This window comes from Carassius gibelio, chromosome A23 (genome assembly GCF_023724105.1).
Source record: "Carassius gibelio isolate Cgi1373 ecotype wild population from Czech Republic chromosome A23, carGib1.2-hapl.c, whole genome shotgun sequence".
NCBI classification, from domain to species: domain Eukaryota; kingdom Metazoa; phylum Chordata; class Actinopteri; order Cypriniformes; family Cyprinidae; genus Carassius; species Carassius gibelio.
In genome coordinates, this window is record NC_068393.1 from 6,780,588 (window position 1) to 6,802,049 (window position 21,462).

The following is a 21,462-nucleotide window of genomic DNA, read 5'->3' on the forward strand; positions in this document are numbered from 1 at the left end:
CAATTTAGATTATATGAATGTGAATGAACAGTTAGATTGCTCACTTCTAATAAGTGATGTAAGTGTTTAAGCAATTTCCATCAAACACTGCGTGGAAATCCACTCACAGCATATAAATTGGGCTGCATATTCGAGACTGGGAACACACTGCTGTGGGCGAGCCGTGCCATGTGGTTCTGCCATGTCTACATCCTGGTTTTGTTTAGAACATCCGTCAGTCTTGTTTGGAGACATTACTTTGATATGGCAGAGAAAAGGAATGCCTTTCATTTCCTGGGAAGACCTCATTGTTTAGAATGGGAGCTGTCAGTTTCCTCGATTTACAATTCGTCAAACCACGCAGAAGTTTGTTTGAAAGCTAAATCAGCAGGCATCATAACAAAACAACACTGCGGTGGCCACTTTGTCTGATGGTTGTGAATGCGTTTTCAGAGATAATTACAGTGATGGGGATTATAGTAGCATCAATAAAAAGATGTGCACTGTCCCACGAAAAGATGTCGGAGACCTCCTGAAGAAGGCAAATATGTTTCCCTCTGTTGTTTCAGGAAGCACAGCAATTCCCAAACACACGTGCAGCTGACCTGAGACAGCTGGTGTGTCATGTTACATATAAGAATATTTGCTTGAGGAAGATTAGATTCTTGCTTAGCCATCATTTTAATGGTAAATAATATGTCATTCAATACGCAACATGAATGCATATTACAATCTCTGGGAGCTTTTTTTCATTAGTGTGGTATTTTAATTGTACTGCATACAAGCTTTATACTTTATGCTTAGTACTAATAAATTACTTATTAATGTTTTACTATACTATACATACTATACATGTTTACTATACATTTAATGTATATAGGACTCAAACTTTATCCCTTAAATAAATGTTTTTCAAAGTTTATTTTGATTGCGTAATCCCCTCAGACAGATATATATTTTTAGAAGTCATATTTAAATATTTTGTTAAATTATTAATCTATTACATGTAATATATTTTAGTAGAATATTTTTTTCTTATTTAACAAAGCAAGAAACTTGCTTTGGCACACCCTGATTGAGAATCCCTTTCCTTCTGTATCGTAACTAATTTTCTATCACTCTACCTTGTACAAATTTCAAAAGCTTAAAACTAGTGTGACAAAAATGTTCTCCATGTTCTCTATTTTACTTCAAATCTTCTTCCAAAAGACAAATTTATCAAGCCACACAATTGTAACAGGAGTTTCTCAGCCATTGCTGTCAAATGAAGTGTTCAGTTCAGTGTGTACAATTCTCAAGGTTGAAATCCTTCTGGTAATCAGGAAATCGTCATTTTTAGCACTTCAGCAGGCTGTTAAAAAGCAGGTGTGAACCTCTTGGTGTTCTGGAGACCACCATGACTTCAGCATATGCTTATTCCTTCAAAGCCGAACTTTCATAGCATGCTCATTACATACATTAGTCTTTCATACATTACATTACAAATATGAATTGTCTCTGGTTCGTAAGCCCCTTTCAAAATGTCTCATGAATTGTATTAGCATTTCTAGCGTATTTATTTTTGGCTTATTTAACATTTGATTAAGTCTACCATGTTCAGTAACGTTTAAGTTATTTAGAATGAATTCCAGCAGAGAATGTGCGCTATTGTTCAGCTATGATATGAACATTTTAGTCAGTAGCCATAAAATCATGACTTTTTAACTATATTAATGTGTTCATACTCGTATATAAATATACAATTTATTATGCTATTAGATGCAGAATATCAAGTAAAATGCAGACCATCAGTTAAAAATGGATAGTCATGCAACTGACATTGCTCAAAAAATAAAAAGTGGCCAGTGTAGTGATATAATCTCACGAGTGTTCTGAAAAGAAACTTGTCTTGAAATCTGTTGGTTACATTACGAATGGAAATTATATCCCATTACATTTCCCACTCAGTTTAATGACCTTATGATGAATATATGTAGCTGTGGGACAAAGGGAAGTGTATTGTGTAGCTTGTAATACCAACATCGCCAGATGATAACCAAAACCCCGAAGATCCCCTTAAAATCACTGTATAGTTTCCACACTGCTTACACATATACAGTTGAATAGAACACTAAAGAAACCACCCAACACTGAAGTCATTGTCAGGATATTATCGTTTCTAATGAAAGTCTGCCATACTTTAATAAGAGGTTGTTAGTGTTTTTAGAAAACAAGGTTCTGCAATTAATATGTTCGTATCTCAACGGCGGAAGCACTTTGTAAAGAATGATCTGTTTATAGTTAATACAAAGCTGAACCACTGAACATAAGTAGAGACTGGCTAGTTGGCTACTAATTTTGATTTATATTTATAGACGCAGCCCCTTCCATAATGATTCTGCAAGGACACCAAAATCAAATAACAGATCAGGGTTTGTTTGGATTAAAACCAGGAAATGCTTTCATGTTTTTTATCTTTCATTAAGGGACTACCTTACTTACAGAGTCTCGAGGCTGTGCAGTCCCTCAAAGCAGTTCTGTCCGAGGGTCCGGATCATGTTGTTATGAAGATGCCTAAACATAAAAACAATCATTAGTAATATAAGAAACAACCCTAGGAATGACACCTGCCTGGCCTTGTCCATTGCTTCAAATAAACGTAAACCAGTGGAGGATGATATATAAAAATAAACAAGACTATCATTCCACCGCTTTGTAATTAAATTAGTTTAAGATTCTTATGGTGTCCTGCCAAACCAAGGCATGTGTTCCAACTTCCTCTTATTTCCTGGTTTCCTGTCCTCACACTTAGTCAAAAAGAACATGGTCCTGGATTAAGAATTAGAGTAAAGTTTAAGGTTGGGGTTAGGGGCTTTAAGAACATTCCTAATTTCTCTTCTGATTGAAGGGACTGGATACATTTTGCGGTAAGCTACTAGGCATGTTGACCCAGAAACACCTCCTACTTGGATTATTCCTGTTGTGTGAAAGTAGATACTTACAGCACAACCAGGTTGGATAGGTTCCTGAAGGCATAGTCTGGGATGTGAGTGATGCGGTTTAGAGCAAGGGTCATAGCCTGGAGCGAGGAGAGGTCGTTGAGGGCTCTTACTGGGATCTCTGTCAGGGCATTGTCATCAAGCCACAAGTGTCGCAGGGACCTCATACCCGAGAGGGTCGTTGCTGGCACCTCCACAATCAGGTTGGCATCCAGACGCCTGTTTTTATGAGAATGAACAGTAGCAGACTTTTATTCTTGTAGACAGTTTATGTATGGAGTAGAAATTTAGGAGAAAATGCAGTCAGTCATGTTAAACCAGGATCCCAGGTGGTTTCAACTTTAACCTCAAATATGTGCATTGATTGATTGTCAAATTAGCAGGAGATTAGCTGAAGGAAGTGTTATCAAGACACTGTACACTACCCACCCTCCATAAACATATGCTTGATGTTCTCCACTGATGCCCGACCTGGTGGGACTCCAGTCCCCAGTGTTTGTGTCCCTGTCAGTGACTCCTTTTCCAAGCAGTGTCCTGTCATGGAATCTTACCTCTTTCATTTCATTCATCAAACTGCCACACCTTACATAGGTGCATAAAAAGGATGAACAAAGGAGCCACCAAATATGGATAAACAGAAAGAGATACTGTGCTGTGGTCTGCGGTCACAACATTTCTGCTTTGACGATATCACTATTAAAGGATAATTTTGTTGCCTTTTTGTTTCTATCTTTTGTTGTTCTGGTGTTAGGTTTGGCACCACTATCTGAGTGATTTAGTTTCCCCCCCAAGTGATTTATATGCAAGGTTTTATGAAGCTATCTTTAGTTACTCCAGCATGGACTTGTTTAATGAGAGTTTTGGCATGGTCGCCGCTCTGAATGTTTGATGAAACATTGGGAGCCCACAGGTGGAGTGCTATGCTTTGTGGGTTTTTAATTTTTTTTAATTTAAAGCTTTTGGTGAGAGGGTGCTAAATCACAACAAGTGTGTTTCAGAGGATAAAGTAAAAAGTTGTGCAATCACAGACCAGGCATACAAGGGCTGCAGATGCAAAGATTCCACTCTCGATCCAACCACATGAAGGCGTTTTAAAAATTGGCCATTTCTCTTTCCATTTTCCTTGCACTCATATGGTGTAATAAAGCACCGATTGATAATTTGATGACTTTGCGGCATGGTGACTTGATTTCATTAAAGCCACCAAGCAATTGTTGCTTCACACCGACTGGAAGGCTTTAAAATGCTATTGAACCGTTTTTCTCTCTTATTTTTGGAAATTAAACAAAGAAACTGAGCTGAAGATAAAAAAAAAAAAAAAAACCTTCAGGAGGTTGATAGAAATAATTGAAAGTGTTCTTTCACAAATCCAACACCCCCCCCCCCCCCCCCCCCCCACCACTCCAATTTCTTTGCAAGGCTGTTGTTTTTCTCAGACCTTAGGTCCTTTGGCACTGCCGGTACTTTTTCATAGTACCAGAACTAATTGTGGAAATGGAAGCATAAGCGGAAGTTCTACTAGCAAGACTAAATGGCACACCACATTCTATGGTCTAAACCAATCGGATCTCAACACGAGGTATATAAAAATGCACAACTTGCATGTCATTTCTTAAGTACTGTACATTTAGTTCTGGAACAAAAGTGGTGCCCTAGTGACATCTCCAGGACCAAGATGAATGTCCTCCCTATGTCAAAAAGTTAAGCCTTTGATCTAATGAATGTTGCCCCCTGGATTGAATGGATCAGGGGTGTGCTGAGCATCAGTGATCAGTGAGTCATGATGTATGATAGCAGCAGAGCACATTGAGTTAGCTGCAAGGACTTCCCCTACATTTTTCCCCATGACCTTTCACACACATTAATTTTACACTGGCCTCTCATCATGTCCCCTCTGGCCTCCTCAACCCTGAGGGTAATGCATGAAGAGCATCGATAGAAGAGGATCTTGAACCCAAAATACAATGCCATTTGGCTTGGAAAAACTCCCTTTCTTCTCAGGCTATATTTCCATGCTTTGCAACTCTGCTAGGTTTAGCACCAATGTCTTGATGATTACTCTTAAGACTTGAAACGGCATGTGCAAACATTGCTTTTACGGTCTCTTTTGTGTGGAATTTTATTGTAGGCATCATATGATCAAGGGGGTATGGCATTGCCTCTGATTTAAGGAAGGTGAGTGTTGTTGCTCAGCTTTTACTGGATCTTTATCAGATCTTTCTTTGATAGACTAAATCCTGGAAGGTTGGTCTTGACATCAAAGGATGCTCTGTGCTGAGTGTAGCAAGTATAGCCTACAGTCCTAAACTCTAGTAAAGAAACAAAGATGAGTTTCATCACCAATCCTCTGTCCTGCCCCAACTCATCTTCTCTCTGTCTACATCGGGCGCCAGTGGACTTCAAACCTTATAGCCCCCCAAGTGGTTAACCGATCCCCATCTTATCATTACCCTAAATTACATGTTTGTTGAGAACTAAATGCCTTTCTACTCCTGTGGGAACTCAGGATAGAGCACCTAGCCGAATCACTACAAATTCTTTGTTATGGGGGATTGAAAGTGAGCGTAAGTTGGCTGGACGAATGCCAGAGTATCTGCCTCACTACAGGGAGGGCCTGGACACAGTCTATGCACGTCTGGAGCCTCTTCTGGAACCAGGCATGTCTTCCATGTGGAAAAAACTCTGTTGGTGGCAAAATAATTAAATTTGTATGCCATGACTCTAATGAAAACATCCTCACAAAGGTAGAAGGAAATGAGCACATGGATATTTATGTGGAATTATTCATTTGGGAAAAAAGTGGGTGTGCGGATCCACTCTGGGATTCTGACTGGCATTGGGAATAATTGAAAGGAGTGGAGGGGTGGATGTGAGTGGAGTAGATGGACAAGGCCAGACAAAATACCAGACAATATTTAGATTCTGACCTTTTCATGGGGAGCCTGTTAGGAAGGGGGGCGTGATTCAGATTAGGAAGGAAACTTTGGACATAAGGGAAGAGGGAAGAGTAACTGATGGAAAATGTGTCTCTTCACAGCTCATTGAATCTCCCAGCGCTCACTCAGGAGCCGTTGCAAAGTGTCTGGTGGTTACCTAATGGGTTACAGATGCGCCAACAGCCCTCTTTTTCAGCATTCTGTTATTAAATGTGATGTTGTCATGTTTTGTCTTCATCAAGAAGAGTGGCCTCTGGAATATCATATTAGTCTCTGTTGTGATTTAGCCTTTAGCTAATAGCTCTCAGAGAACAGGTATAAACCCAGACTCACTGAATACATTTTCAAAATGTGAACACTGAATTGCACAGACCACACCAAAACTACTATGAGTTTTGAATCTTTTTCACGACCAAGAGTTAAAAAAAGAAGAAAATCCACAACAAAAAAGTATATTTGGTCTCACTATTATACAGTCAAAGAACACCTGTTTTACCACTACCATGTGTGTCCTAAATTGCAAACTTGATCCTCCCTGGTGGGGAGTTCTTTAATGAAGGGCCTAATGGTCCTAATAGGCATATAAATAACTGGCTTTCCTGCATCAACTCTCTTAGAGATAAATGCCAAGAGTTACCTCATGACTAGATTGCATTGTGGACCAAATAACCCTACTGCTAGAGAGCTTATCTGATAGATGGGTGCTAAATGATTTATTGTGTTACTGTGCTTATGTTGTGCTTGTGATGTTATATTTGATACATAATTCATGATAATGTAAATGTTTCTGGATGAACATTTTTCCTTCCAATTTAGACGTCTTTTGTTGGAGGATGGAAGCATTTCTAAGTAGAATAACATTTCACAGGAGACCAATCACTGAATCAAGTGAATCCATTTTATTCCAGCTGTTAAGCTTAAAGCTGTGGTCACAAGCAAGAGATCTACACTTGGCAGGTCGACCTATCCAATGTTGCTTTAATCTACACCATTGTTTCATGTAAATCTCTAACAGCCCAAGTTTGCTTTTGATAACTTGAACTATGTGATACTTACAGAGAGAGTAAATTGGGTAATTCCCACGGGTCTTCACTGGGCAATCTCTCTAACTGGTTATTCTGCAACATCCTGTAAAGATACGGTAAATTAAAATTAGAAATATAATTAATTTAGCTTTGGTTAGTATTACATAATAAATATTTTGAAACACAATGTGATTATAATAAAATGATTAATAAAAACAATATTATCTCAGTGGCAACGGGTGACCCTCTCTTTGTATTAATGAAATGTTTTAAAAAAAGTTCCATTACTCAGTTCCATATGTGTTTGATGGGTGGTATGGTTGAGCAATAAAGCCATGTTGATATTAATAGAGCATGTCAGTATGGCTCTTGGGAAAAAAATGTTGTCCAGCTTACTGCTGATGAGGTTACCTGTCGGATCAGTCAGGAGATATGATTTCAGGTACTGTGTGGTGCACTTTTCAGTGGACAAAACCAGAACATGGGAGGGGCAGAGAGACTGAACAAGACAAAACAGAATGAGGGGGGAAACTGCCTGGGTGGGCCACTGAGGTCATGCTCATAGGACTCATTGAATTAAAATAAACCTAAAGAAACAGGAAGTGGTAGAACAATGACACTAAGCTCTTTGAACAAAGCAAATTATTCCAATGTTAGAGCACGCGGCCACAGATGTTGAGCTTTAATTACAAGGCAGACAGCTTTATCATGTCCAATCAAATGAAACTCCTGACATTGACCACGCAGCAGAGAATTGCTAATGTTTGAAGGAATAATTACACCTTTTAGTGGGCAGGATGACCTTATCAAGGAAATCACGGCTCCACCATAGCCATCAAGACTTAAAATGTCTAGCAGTCTTGATATGATGCTGTGAACAAACCTAAATTATTTTGTCATTTGATTGCCACAAAGTATGTATTCATTCCCCCCTGTACTTTTAGTTTTGCATGGCATTGCCATATTTTTAACTAACATATGTTTTTGATGTGATATTTTAGTTATGTTTTTCTTGCAGTTTTAAGTTTTTGTTTATATTCTTTGGCATTTACACGTGATTCTGATTCATTGAAAACTGAACATTAGATAAAACATCAGAAGGTCGGGTACTCGGGCCTCAGACAAATTTGGTTGTTGAATAGGATATAATAGAGCACATAAAGCAAACAGAGAAATATGTAACTATTGTTAGACCCAACCCAATCTCTTTTTGTCTACATTGACCACTGAAATGAGATCTCTGACAATGATGTGCATTATCTTGTTTTCAAAACAAACTAAAAACATATTCATATATTAAACTGAACTAAATTAAAATAGTTGTCATTTTCTTACTAAAATGTAAATCTAGCAACAGTTAAAGAAAACGTGTTCAATTATTTTCAATTACTGGAAATGTATATTATGAAGAAATGAATATGATAGGTTAATAAAATGATTTGACATGGCAGGGCAATTTTCTTGAGGTGTGTAACCAAATAAATAAAAATAAAAAATAAAAATCAGTGTCACTGGGTTGTTGAATGACAATATTGGGCTAAATTTTCTATATCTTCCAGGAAAACATAGAAAGGTGCATATAATCCTATGTGGAAATTCTGAGATGTATGTTGGCCTGAATGAAGTTGTTACATCCCTGGCCTTTGTCTGTCCTGTTCCATTCCATCATATGGGTTTAAGACAGTCCATAAAATAAAAATCTGTCAATAAACCATCAGCAAACACCCAGACATAAAGAACAGCTCACTGACCATTCACCACAGAGCAAAACCTGAATCATCACCTGTCAGAGTTTCTGTTCCTAATTTTGCAGTAAATGACACTGCAACAAAAGTATTTTTCGGAATGAATCACCCTGAATTATATTTTCCATAGAAGCTTTAACAGAAACAAAAACGCTCTCACTCTTTCTGTCTTTCATTACTTACAGGACTTTGAGGTTGTAGAGGCCTTGGAGCACGGGGCCAGGGATGTGTCTCAGGTGATTGCCCGAAAGTCTCCTGTGGAAGGACAAAATAAGTGCTTTGGTTCATTTGCTGTCCGACACATTGATGACTATAACAGAGAGAAGAGAATCTGGTGAATTCATAAAGATGAGTATGCATGCGTGTGCATTAAAGAGCTCATGGTGGAAACAAAAGTGAGAGATCTCCTTGGATGCAAGAACCACAGCAGCTGGGGTTCAGATCTCTTTGGCCGCTGGTCTTTTACAGAAATCTCTCTCTTGTATGGTCTCCAAACACATCAACACTTTTTGAAAGAGGAGCCAAGATATGAATGCGCTCTAAGCTCCTTTTGCCTCCCGTGGCAACAAACAAGTCATAGTACAACTGAATTTACAATGGTTAGAGTTGCTACTAAAGTGGAAAATGTACTCTACGGTATATTGTTAGACCTTGGTATATGTATATGTGTATATGTGTATACTAAAATGCAAAATTGTGTTGCTTAAAGAAGAATACAATGTAGTCAGAGTGCATAATGTCACCGGATGCCAAACAGACAATCTCCAACATTATGCATTCAGTGCCAAAATTGGGCTATAGGCCCCAAATCCAATTATAGTTATTTCAACAAATCATCCAAATCGTCAATCATCATTTCAGTTGACCCCTATAAAAATCACTGTATAATGTGCAAACAGCTGCAGCCAGGCAGAGCATCATTGCTGATACCTCTGAAAGTACTCGAAACATGGGGAAAGACGTTCCCAGAAAGAGTGAGAGCAAATATCAACCAGCTGTAGGCTCACTCATCTAGACTAATCAATTTGTTTATCAAACAAACCACTTAAGAGTCCGTGCCTGTTTTTGGGTGGCAGAGTTTGAGGAAAGTCTGTCGAAGCCTCACAAGGAGTCCTGACAAGCTAAACAGGACCACCCATACCTCCTTACTGCTTTGCCTCAAAGTTGCTCCATTCTGCCGGAGTGGCCTCAATCTCCTCTTGTAGTCCAAATGGCTCTTTTTGTGTGACGAGATGAAAGTTTTGAGAATTGCTGCCAATTGTTGTCTGGCAAAGCAACCACCGTGTTGTATATAGGCACATTGAGGGCCACATGAGCCCAGGAAGAAGAACGACATAACCCAGGATTGGGTCTCTATCAAGGTCTGACAGATCACACTCCTTTATGCGCTCACACACACACTACCATCTTCCACCATTGAGCCATGAAGTCTCTGAGGTTTTTAATGGCTATCACTTCATGTTGTGCCAGACCACACTCCCATCCGTCAACTCTATTTCTGGTAAGACCGTGTGCCGCCACTCTTTCACAAACATTTGTCTTGCATAGGGCAAGAGACATAAAGCAGGGAGATGGAGGGGCTGGGGAAAGCAAAAATAAAAGTGTCAGATTTGGAAGCTGTGAAGCTTAGCGGTTCACCCCGTGTAAATAGGCCAGTGATGGTTTCAAATGAATGTCGGATGAGGTTTCATGGAACGTACCACAGCAAGCTGTTCTGCTGAAAGCTCATGCCAGCTCCGCGGTCAGCCTTTATCCCTCGATATAATTCAGTCATGTATCTAAACACTGGAGCTTTCTGCTCTATGTATTTTCTCACATCACAGACAAACATGGCTTTAATGCTAATTTTCTTAAGGCACTTGTGCCAACATACTGTATATTCTTCAAATGATGAGTGTTTTGTTATGGATATCCGGAATGTTTGTAAAGTCTTCAGAATTGAATCTGGCCATGGGAAACAAAATGAGATTTCTTTAATATCTCAATGCAATTACATTTTGATGCATTGTATACACAGAAACACAAATCCAGAAGGATGTCGTCACTCAGTGGAAGGTATTTACAAAATAGAATTTCATTTCTGTATATGAAAAGCATTGAAGTGTAACTGCATTCTGTCATTAAATGCTGCATTTAGTATCATGTAATCCATTCCTTACACAACATTAATCAGGTTACAGTTGCAGACACAGACTTTCTCACTAGAGCAGTGGTTTCTGATCCTCCTCCTGGAAGGACATTGCCCTACAGACTTTAGCTCAAACTTGCCTCAACACACCTGTCTGGAAATTTAGAATACCTGAACTCTACAGGACAACTGCTCTCCAAGAGCAGAAATTTCAATGTGGACTTCTGTTTGATTTTGGTCTTTGCTTCACTTGGCTGGTGTGAAAATGGTCTTCTGAACAGTGGTGTGTTCTAGCAAATCACAGACTTAAGTTACTTGGAAAATTGGTCTGGTTTGGTTCATGTGAACCCTGGCAATATTAGAAGTCAATACGAACACAGTCCATGTTAAATTGCATCTGTGAGCCTCTGTTGCAGAGGAAGCCGAACCTGCTCCTGGAGGTCCACCATCCTGCCTCTGTCAGTTCCAACCCTACTACAACACACCTGTCCGTTATCATCAAGTAATCCTGAACACCTTTATTAGGTTCAGCTGTGTTTGTTTAGGGTTGGAGCTGAACTCTGCTGGTTGGCTACCGATGCTTTGTCGATAGCATGGTCACATTTTAGGAATATAATTTTCTCTGTGCAGATTGTCTCAGAATAAAATGTCTTTGGAGAATGGAACCGTGTGGCATCTTCGTGTCCTGAGTTGTTAACTGATAGTGCTCATTGTTGAAGTCGCATTGATGATTTGGGTAGATGCTGGGGATCTACTACTACACCAGGAGTCGCCAGCGTTGGTCCCGGAGAGTCACACCCCAAATATCCAAATATCCACATTTGCAGTCTTTGCACTTGACCACTTGATAATTTCCATGATGTATTTCCTGTATTTGATCCAAGTGTTCAAGTGAGCATGATGACACAAGTCTGTGTTGAACTTTTCATTCCCTGATGGGACACACTTTTAGTGTTATAAAAATGCAAGTGTTTACAAAGCTTTATTTTTATTTTCAATGCTTTGCATTTTTTTTGCATCTACTTCTAAATGTCAGTTTAGGAGTCCATGTAACACAATTTAATTTAGTGGTGCTTATAATTAAGTGATAAAAAGCAGTTGCAAATGTTGTACAAAACAGTTATCACCACTACTCATTTGCACCAATAAAACGCACCAACTTTTATATGATATCTAACTATATTAATATTTAACATACATATCCACTAACACTTTACAATAAAGTTCATTAGTTAACTACTTTAGTTGACATGAACTAAGAATAAACAACATTCTACAGCATTTATTGATCTAAGTTAATGTTATTTCAACATTTACTAATGCATTATTAAAATCTAACATTAGTTTAATTAACATGAACTAACAATGAACGACTGTATTTTCTTCCATTAAATATTGGAATAAATGTTTTGTTCATTGTTTGTTCATGTTAGTTAATACATTTACTAATGACCTTATTGTAAAGTGTTACCAAATATTCAAAAACACCAATTTGACTTTAAGCTTCTGTATGGATTGATTTGCTCATTCTAGCTTATAAGTTTTATATCCACCATTTCAGGCTTGAGACTTGAATCTTTATATTTCTTATTGATTTAGTACAAAGTCCCTTTCTTCGAGGTCTTAGTCATTTTGGTGTCTTCCTCATGCCTCAGCAGCATTGACGTGTTGAAGAGTTGAAGAACTGGCTTCATATAGTCCCTAACATAATCTTCTCCTGAGAGTGCATCTGTGAAATCCAGCAGTGGGTCCAGTGTCTTGCTGACAGATTCCAGGACATTTATATCTTGCCAGGCTGGAATCGGATGCCTCGCTGCCTTGTCCTCAGACAGGACCTGAGTTAAAGCCCTCTGCTGCTCTAAAATCCTGTTGATCATCATCTGTCTGGAACCCCATCTTGTTTGGCAATCAGATACGAGTGAATGTGTCTGTAAACTTAGATCCTTCTGGGTTTTTCCAAGAGCACCGCTGGCGTTCCAGTTGTGAGAAAAGATACCCACCAGTTTCTTGCTGATACCTGTAGCGCGGCACAAATTGCTCATGAGACTTTTATCGTTAACTGATCATTTACAGATATTTACATATATGTTTGGTTTCTACATGCTTTCTTCAAAAGAGCTAAAATAACCCATTTCATCTCAAAGAATATAATTTGTGAATTATAATATATATTGTGAGTGTAGCTCTAACTCCTTTACCTCATCAAACCCAGATATAGGGACATATTGTTGAATAGTTTTTGCCTTTAATGATAAGTTACTGAACTTAGGAAAATGTTTATTATTTCATGTCAAGTCATGGCATAGTAATGGAAACAGTAGTAAAAATGCATGATCGCTCAGTTTCCACTTGTGCCTTGCATTTGTCTTACAGCTCTGGGATGGCAACTTGAGAAAAATATACGTTTGTGATGGTATAACGTAACATTTGTCAAGGTGACCGATCATGTTTGTAAAACCCTGTACCCTGTCTTACGCGAGGTGAAATGTTATCGCATCAGTGATATCTTTCTGCTGCTTGGAAACCTTTCTAAAATGGTGTAACAGTGGCAAATGCATCCAATAGTTTTTTTTTTTTTTTTTTTTTTTTTTAATTTTGCTTTGGACAGCAATTCGATTTGGCTTTGCACTCCTCATATAGAGCTTTGTGGTGCTGACTTAAATGATCAAACAAATTAGTCGTGTTTCTGCATGTTGTGGCAGCCACTACAAGGCACTCCCAACAAAGTTCCTGTTTTTGGTCAACATCATTCTTTCTGTAGCCAGAATATTTCCATAAAACTGACGATGCGTTTCTTTTTGCAACCAAACCATCATGCGCACACAGAGACTGCATGTCAAAAATGTGAAGCAACAAATGTGTGCTTTGTAAATACAAAGAAAAAAAAAGAAAATTAAAGCAGAATTAATACTTTATATCAGTCAAAAATTGTGCAGGTTTTGTTTTCTTCTTTTGAATCAAACACAAAAATATGTATTTGTTTTTCCCTGCATCGCACCTCTGTGATCTGACTTTTGCTCACGCGCACATCGCAATGTCGATGCTGAAATAATGTATTATGCAGCCATACTACACATACTACTTAAAACCAAATAGTACAAGATGAAAAGAGACCAGTGGAGGCAAGAGGAGGGGAATGGAATCAAACTCAAGTTCAGAACAAGCAATCAAACCAAGTGTGCAAGCAGCCTAAAAGACACCCCTTTAAACAAAACCTCTTTGAACCCTTCCCTAATAACCTGTGCCAGCCTTACTAGTCTTTGCTCTCAGTCCAAAATCGTCCAAACTACCCTAAACACTCCACTCCCCTACAAAGGACCATTGGATATGAGATTAAGGAAGGTGTGAATGAGAAAAATCTGCTATTGGTGGCAACCATTTCAAAAGCTTCGATTGATTTTGGGGTGTCACTCTAAACTGAACTTCAGACCAAAATGGCGTAAACCTCAAAAACTTCAAATTTTTTTCCAAACAGAATTAATGCGTTTGGTTGGATGCTTGTTACACAAGGCGTATTTACTTGCTGCAGTGTGGGATCTCCAGCATCTGTCTAAATCAGACAAAACAATAAAAGCCTTCATCAGATGAAGTGTGAGCTGAGCTTTTTCATACTCCAACTTTACCACAGATGTTTGTTAAAATTACGCTTTTTGACAACCAAATGTGCCCTGACACTTAATCACAACCTGCTCAGAGCTCTATTGTCGCAGCTCTAGTCTGTTTTTAGCATCAATTGCGACCTCATAAAGCAGCGACCTCATGTTTATTGGAAGAAGTTTATGAGAATGTGCTGCTTTGCAGATAGTGTGTGTAAAAAGGTAGAGGCAGTTGTCTTTAGACCACTGAAAGCTGTGTTGACAACAAGCAGCACAAGTCAGAGGCAAAAAACCTTGGAATGGCTGGTTAGTGTTAGGCCCTCTGCAGCACATCTGTCTTCTGTTAAATGCCTCATTGGGGGACAAAATACCGTAAAAATTTAATCATACTTGTTGTTTTTTATTTTATTTTTATTATTTTTTGGTTTGTTCATGAAGAGGTAATTACGGTTGTTTCAGAGAAGAATTGTTAGCAGGGAAAGAACAATAAGGTCTTAATGGCACTCATACTGGTGGAACTCTTAATATATTCTCATTTACTCTCATCTCATGGATGTATCGGTGAGGAATTTGAATTATGTGTTTTCCTCATCCACATGGAATCTATTCCAGCAGAATTGGGTAAAAAGCTTTTTTAGATTTCTGCTAAATTTCAAACATCGGTCATTCATGAAAATGTCAATCTCACGCATACTGTAGCTGTTCATTAGCTGAAGTGAGCAATATTTGCAAAGCAAGCGACACAAAATGGAATTAATGATGTTTTTTAAAAGGTTTCCCCAAACGCTTTGTTGGGCTGGTCAGTATTTTTAACTTAAGATGCACATTTCAGTTTTAAGCGTTTTGGCAAATGTAACATATTCTACCATACTGAAATCCAGTCCGTGGATTTCCTCCCTCAATCAGCACATACAAATGCCAGCAGATTCCTTTTGGCCCTGCTCATGCATAATAAAACTTATCACATATTGTATTAAGATGTTGCAGTATGCAAACATTAAACAGATTTTTTTTTTTTTTTTTTTTTTTTTGGAATGAGGCCTACATGATAAATTACTTTCAAAGCTTTAAAAGGGCTCGCTTTCATTGTCTACCTATTCAATTATTTATTTTTTGCAATTACTGCGAGCATAATGCAACACAATGGCAAATATAAACATGCACAAATAGCGATTACTTGAACAGATGGCTTAAACCACACATGCATTGCATTATTAAACAATTGTATTTGAAGAATTCCCTGACTGGTGAAAATATCATTGGTTTTAAAACCCTAAGAACTGGGTCATATTATTTGCAATGCAGTTTCCTACGATATCAGTTTCATTGCACGATGGAAAAACGTTTCTATAGCTAAATCATTTTTGATTGGATCCTGGCATGAGGAGGATCTGGAAATGAAGAAATGTACACGTTGTGACTGCACTTCCTTTGAAATCCGAACTCTCGCCAGCTCCCTGAAAGTGAGCCTGTCTTCTCAAATATGTATTCATCATCACTATAAACTCTGACCTATGCGGAAATAAGCTGTGCACGGCCCTTTTTGATTCTCTTGTAAAAAATTATTTCACAAGCCAGTGTTGTGGAAGCTACTTCGAAACTTTCGTTTCCCAAGCTGCAATGTGCTTTTTATGAGCGCAAACAACCCAAATCCTGTCAAACATCGCCTGATTATCTTTCATGTCTGACTGTGCTAATGCTGTCAAAAACACACAAGGTCTACATATAAGTTGTTTACACAGTTGTTTATGTCTAAAGTGAAAGTAAACAGTTGAGAGACAGCCTGATGCAAAATTATAATTCAGCCATTATTTACTCACATTCAGATTGGCCCAAACCTGTATTCATTTCTTTCTTGTGCTGAACATAAAAGAAGATATTTTCAAGAATGTGGGTAACCAAACAGTTGCTGTTCCCCATTGACTTTGAGAGTAGTAAACTAAAATACTACGGAAGCCACTGGGGACCAGCAACTGTTTGTTTACACTCATTATTCAAAATTACTTTTACATTCACCAAAAGAAAGAAGCTCATTCAGGTTTACAACTTGAGAGTGACTAAATGATGACAGATTTTTTTTTAAAATTCATTTTATATTTATTTTTTTGGGTGAATTATCCCTTTAATTTTTATAAAACAACAAAACCCAAAGAGAAAATCACTTACTCTTGACCTTGTACAGTGTATACAGCGTTTTATTTATTTTTTAAAAATACAATTTACCTCAATAATAAAGCACTGTTTGTTTTATTTGTATATTATGAGTGAATTTGTAATGTGTGTCTTTGTTCTTATTCTTTTTAAATAACAAAGATAAAATAATAGCAAAGATTTTGGCCTAAATGTCTGATTTTTTTTTGTAATTTGTTACCTTTTAAGGTTTTGTTTTAAAATTGGGAAATTCGTTTTGCGGTACTGCTTAGAAATCAACATAAATCAACATGCATCGCGATATCACCCAACATCATAGCTGTCTAATTATAAGAAATAGTCACAATTAAGCTATGGCTAATATTAATAAAGACATCTGCACAGAACACTCGATTTGCTGATATTTTGAAGAAAGAACATTACATCTAAAGTAAAATACAGATGCAGATGTATATATAGGACATTATTTGTAGAGGCCAACACATTACCTTTTAATCATTTAATCAAACAAGTCATATTTTATTGTTATCATATATTAGTCATATTTAATGTTCCTGTTTCTTCTGCAATGACAAAATTATGTTTCTGTATCTTTATTAAGATATGATTGGATGTGTTTCAATACAATAAATAAGATAGATGCCTTAGGTCTTAAAGTGACTGCAGGCTAATATTCCAAAGCTCATTTCTGCGTTTGCTGTGTTTTTATTGTGAAAGTGAATATACTTTGTTTGGTCTTCCAAAAGAGGACACAACTATAAATCAGTGGATAAGTTGTATTTACAACACTGTTCCAGAACAGTTCAACCCAAATATGTGTGCAATGCATTTTATGGACGATGAGGACTGTTTTCTATGAGAGTAGCTTACAATGTGATGTTTTGTTAATGAATTTCAGGAGGAGCACGCACAGATAATGATAACGCAGACAATTCACTATCAATAACTGCACCATCCATCCAACCACATCTAGAGAGAACCACGCTCAGATAATCAACACGGCCAATTCACCATCAGCAATCACATCATCTATCCAACCACCATGAGAGAGAGCCACTATAAATAATCATAGCAGCTTTACATGTCACTGACTTAAATTTACTATTGGTTTACAGCTAGACCACCAAAATTAAATTAAGATTTTTATCTCACAGAAAGTCAGATTGCTATATTCTTTTCCAGTGATTTTGGTCACATCACAAAACCTGACTAACTCAAACATAAGTCCTTTTGATCTGCCTGCTCCAGAAAAAAAAATACAAATAAATTGTACAGCCATATTTTTTCAGATATAAAGTCACTATGATGTGCGTAGTGAAAATAAGGTCACGTCATTGTGGTAAAGTGGAAGGTGCCGGGTACAGGAGAGGATACAGTGCAGTCTGATGTTAAACTCAGTCATTAAAGCGGATGGAAGCCTTTGTTCTGATGACTGTAAGCTTCTCTGTCCTCCAGTCTGCAGTCACTCCAATTATCCTTCATTAATTACAGGATACAAGACAAACCCAGAACTCTAAAGATAGTTTAATCATGCTTCACTCACTAGTGTTAAATTAATGCTTGATGACAGGGATTAAATATCAATGAGAGATTGAAACGAAGGGAATTAAAAGAGAGTTGTGGGGAGTGGTGCGCCCCAGGAGATCACCTACAAAAGCAGGTGGGTGGCAACCTCCAATCTAGTTATTTATTTAGCTTGAACTGTGCAGTGACCATAGAGACGCAGTTAAACACTCCTCAATATGGTTAGTAACCAACCTCAGGGTAAGAATCTTAATAAAGAAAATGTGTTTCCTGCCATTACTGTGTCATAACAGTAATAATAAAGGTACGTCCAAATGTCTTACTGATATTTGGATATATTTACCAAGTTCCTGTAGTTCAAATATTGGCGTCAGATCCAAGAAATGCCAATTTTGTGGTTTTTAAATCACCGGGAATCCATGAATTGATAAAATAGCAACATAGCATCTGCCTGCATTGCCAAAAAGACTCCTTTACATAAAATCCTCTGCACTTTCCAGCTAAAATGAATGTTTGAGGCTTTGACACAACACCGTTTATTTCTTTGACCCAAATTATAATTAATAAAGATTTTGTGTTACGCAAGTTATGTTATGACCCCAAACACTATTACAATAGCACATGATTTGTAAACTAATACATTTTGACATTTGCATCACATACTCGCCTCCATATATATGACTTTTCTGATGCAGTAAACTTGCTCTCTAGCGCACCTGGTACAGCACTGCACTTGCGCTACGTAGCATTTGGGTATGAGTCCTGTTAAACACAAGTCACAATAAAAGTGTCAAAGACTTGTAGAAGCATGTTAGAATTGCATGGCTACTTCAGCAAATGTGTTTTTATGTGTTGTTTGTTTTTTTAACACTATCGGTTAGGTTTAGCATCGTGTTGCAAAATTCATACATGTAACTTGAACGCAGTGCAAGTCACTTAGGGTGATCATCTTCCAAATGTTTAAATGTAATGCATTGGCTCCGGTAATGAGTTCCTGGCACCTTTCTATAGAGCCGCTATATGAAATTTGAGGAAACAATTTACACCTGCTCAGGTTATTGTGTTCATAAACAACGATTCTTCATAAATAGATAAAAAAAATGAATTAAATGTTACAGAGATGCACAACGGAAACAAGTGTACTCCTGGAAATCTTGGGTGTAAGATATCTAAATAAAGTAGTCTCAGTCCTGGTGCTACGCCGAGCTCTGCCACAGCATGTTTCATTCTGTGTGTCTTCTAGGTGTGTTTTTATATTCACAAGACCTTTCGTTTGATGTGTGTAAGGAGGAGATCAACCATTCACTTTAAATGATTTCTGCAGTCATACTTTCGCGCTAATGGCAGGACTTTGATTTATTTTTTGGCAGCTCGCTGTTCATCTTACTGCCATGGTAAAGCAGATACTGTGTCATGTCCATTTTTTGCCTTTTGCACGAGGTGTTATTTTAACTGCATGTCATCGGCCTCCATGCTGAATATATATGATCGCCCGTCTGTATTTGCTCATCTTCTAGGCAGAAGCTAAGTGTGTATGGAGTGTACAGATTACTTCACATTGATCTGACGACCATCACATTGAACAAGACATGTTACAAATTACTACTCTGAGTCCGTGCATGTGTTCATGTGTGTGTGTTGAGGTTGTGAGGTTGTGTTTGTTGGATATAGCAACACAGGCTGTATAATTTGCTCCATATGAGTGGGGCTGCCGGTTGGGTTCTGGTTTATTATGGCAGGACAGAGAGGGGGAAAGCATCGAGCACTCTGCGGTAGGTGAATCCAGTGCTGTCACCTGCACTGACAGGTGTCAATCAAAATGAGTCACCACCACCTCCTTCAGTTCACATGACTGCATCCTTAAAGAGAAAGGAGGGATTTTCCCGCCCAAAAGGCTAATTTGTTCAAATGTGTTATGTAAACAGCTTTTATGAAGATTACAATTTTGGTTTGTAGATTCTGACAGATTTATAGCTTTATGGCTTTTCTAACAAAGCTGTATGTGGAAATGTTATTTTTGTAAATTAAAGCATAACATGGCATTTAGAGCTTGGGGAAAAAAAATTGTTCTCTTCATTTCAAACGTGTGCATTGCTTTCTTCTGTAGCGCACAAAAGAGGATATGTTGAAGAATGGGTAACCAAAGAGTTTTGGCATCTAGTGACTTCCACATAAGAAAGTCAGTCATACAGGTATGCAATAACATGAAGCTGAGTACATGATGATGCAATTATCAGATCCAACATCCTCTCCACACATACCAGAGTTCTGAAAAAGATTTATCCATCTCAAACTGTTTCTCGTTACCTAGATTTTCACTGCAGCTGAAATGTAAACACATTTTTTTTGTGTGTGAAAATACACAAATTACATGTATAAACATACACCAAACAGATGTGAATTCCAAACATTGTCAAGACGTGATTTGTGTGTTTTTGCTGTGGTTTGTTTAGTAAATTTGCTGAGTACCCCTCTGTATTTCTTGGACAATTAAGCTACACCGTCATTTACCTCCCCTTGTATAGTAAACTATGATGTACCAATGATTTCTCCACTCGAAGCACAGTTGTACTACTGTTTGTGTCCTCATGAAGGTTGTTCTATCTATCTATCTATCTGTCTGTCTGTCTGTCTGTCTGTCTGTCTGTCTGTCTGTCTGTCTGTCTGTCTGTCTGTCTGTCTATCTATCTATCTGTTTGTCTGTCTGTGTATCTATCTATCTGTCTGTCTGTCTGTCTGTCTTTCTGTCTGTCTATCTATCTATCTGTCTGTCTGTGTATCTATCTATCTGTCTGTCTGTCTGTCTGTCTGTCTGTCTATATTAGCTATCGTCTGTCTGTCTATCTATCTATCTGTTTGTCTGTCTGTGTATCTATCTGTCTGTCTGTCTGTCTGTCTGTCTGTCTATCTATATTAGCTATCGTCTGTCTGTCTATCTATCTATCTGTTTGTCTGTCTGTGTATCTATCTGTCTGTCTGTCTGTCTGTCTGTCTGTCTGTCTATCTATCTATCTATCTATCTATCTATCTATCTATCTATCTATCTATCTATCTATATTAGCTATCGTCTGTCTGTCTGTCTATCTATCTATATTAGCTATCGTCTGTCTGTCTGTCTGTCTGTCTGTCTGTCTCTCTATCTATCTATCTATCTATCTATCTATCTATCTATCTATCTATCTATCTATCTATCTATCTGTCTGTCATCTGTCCATCCATCCATGCATCTCTCTTTTTATCTAGCTATTTTGTCTCTGTCTGTATTTTTGCTTATCTCTCCGTTTTCATCTGTCTGTCTTTGTCCTTATGTCTGTCTATCTATTATCTTCATCTATCTCTGTGTCTGTTTTTATTTATCTTTATCTATCTGTCTGCGTCCACGGATTAGTGTTTAAATTTA

General features: G+C 37.9%; 1 protein-coding gene across 1 annotated transcript in view; it reads right to left on the minus strand.

Moving 5' to 3' along the window:
* Nucleotides 1–21,462, minus strand: part of LOC127944241 (leucine-rich repeat-containing G-protein coupled receptor 6) — a 78,245-nt gene that overhangs the window by 13,185 nt on the left and 43,598 nt on the right. The window contains exons 3-6 of the mRNA XM_052540112.1: nt 8,847–8,918; nt 6,950–7,021; nt 2,961–3,176; nt 2,461–2,532 (exon numbers count right to left, since the gene is read on the minus strand). Of these exons, the coding sequence (XP_052396072.1) occupies nt 2,461–2,532; nt 2,961–3,176; nt 6,950–7,021; nt 8,847–8,918 (432 nt within the window). The remainder of the gene's footprint in view (nt 1–2,460; nt 2,533–2,960; nt 3,177–6,949; nt 7,022–8,846; nt 8,919–21,462) is intronic.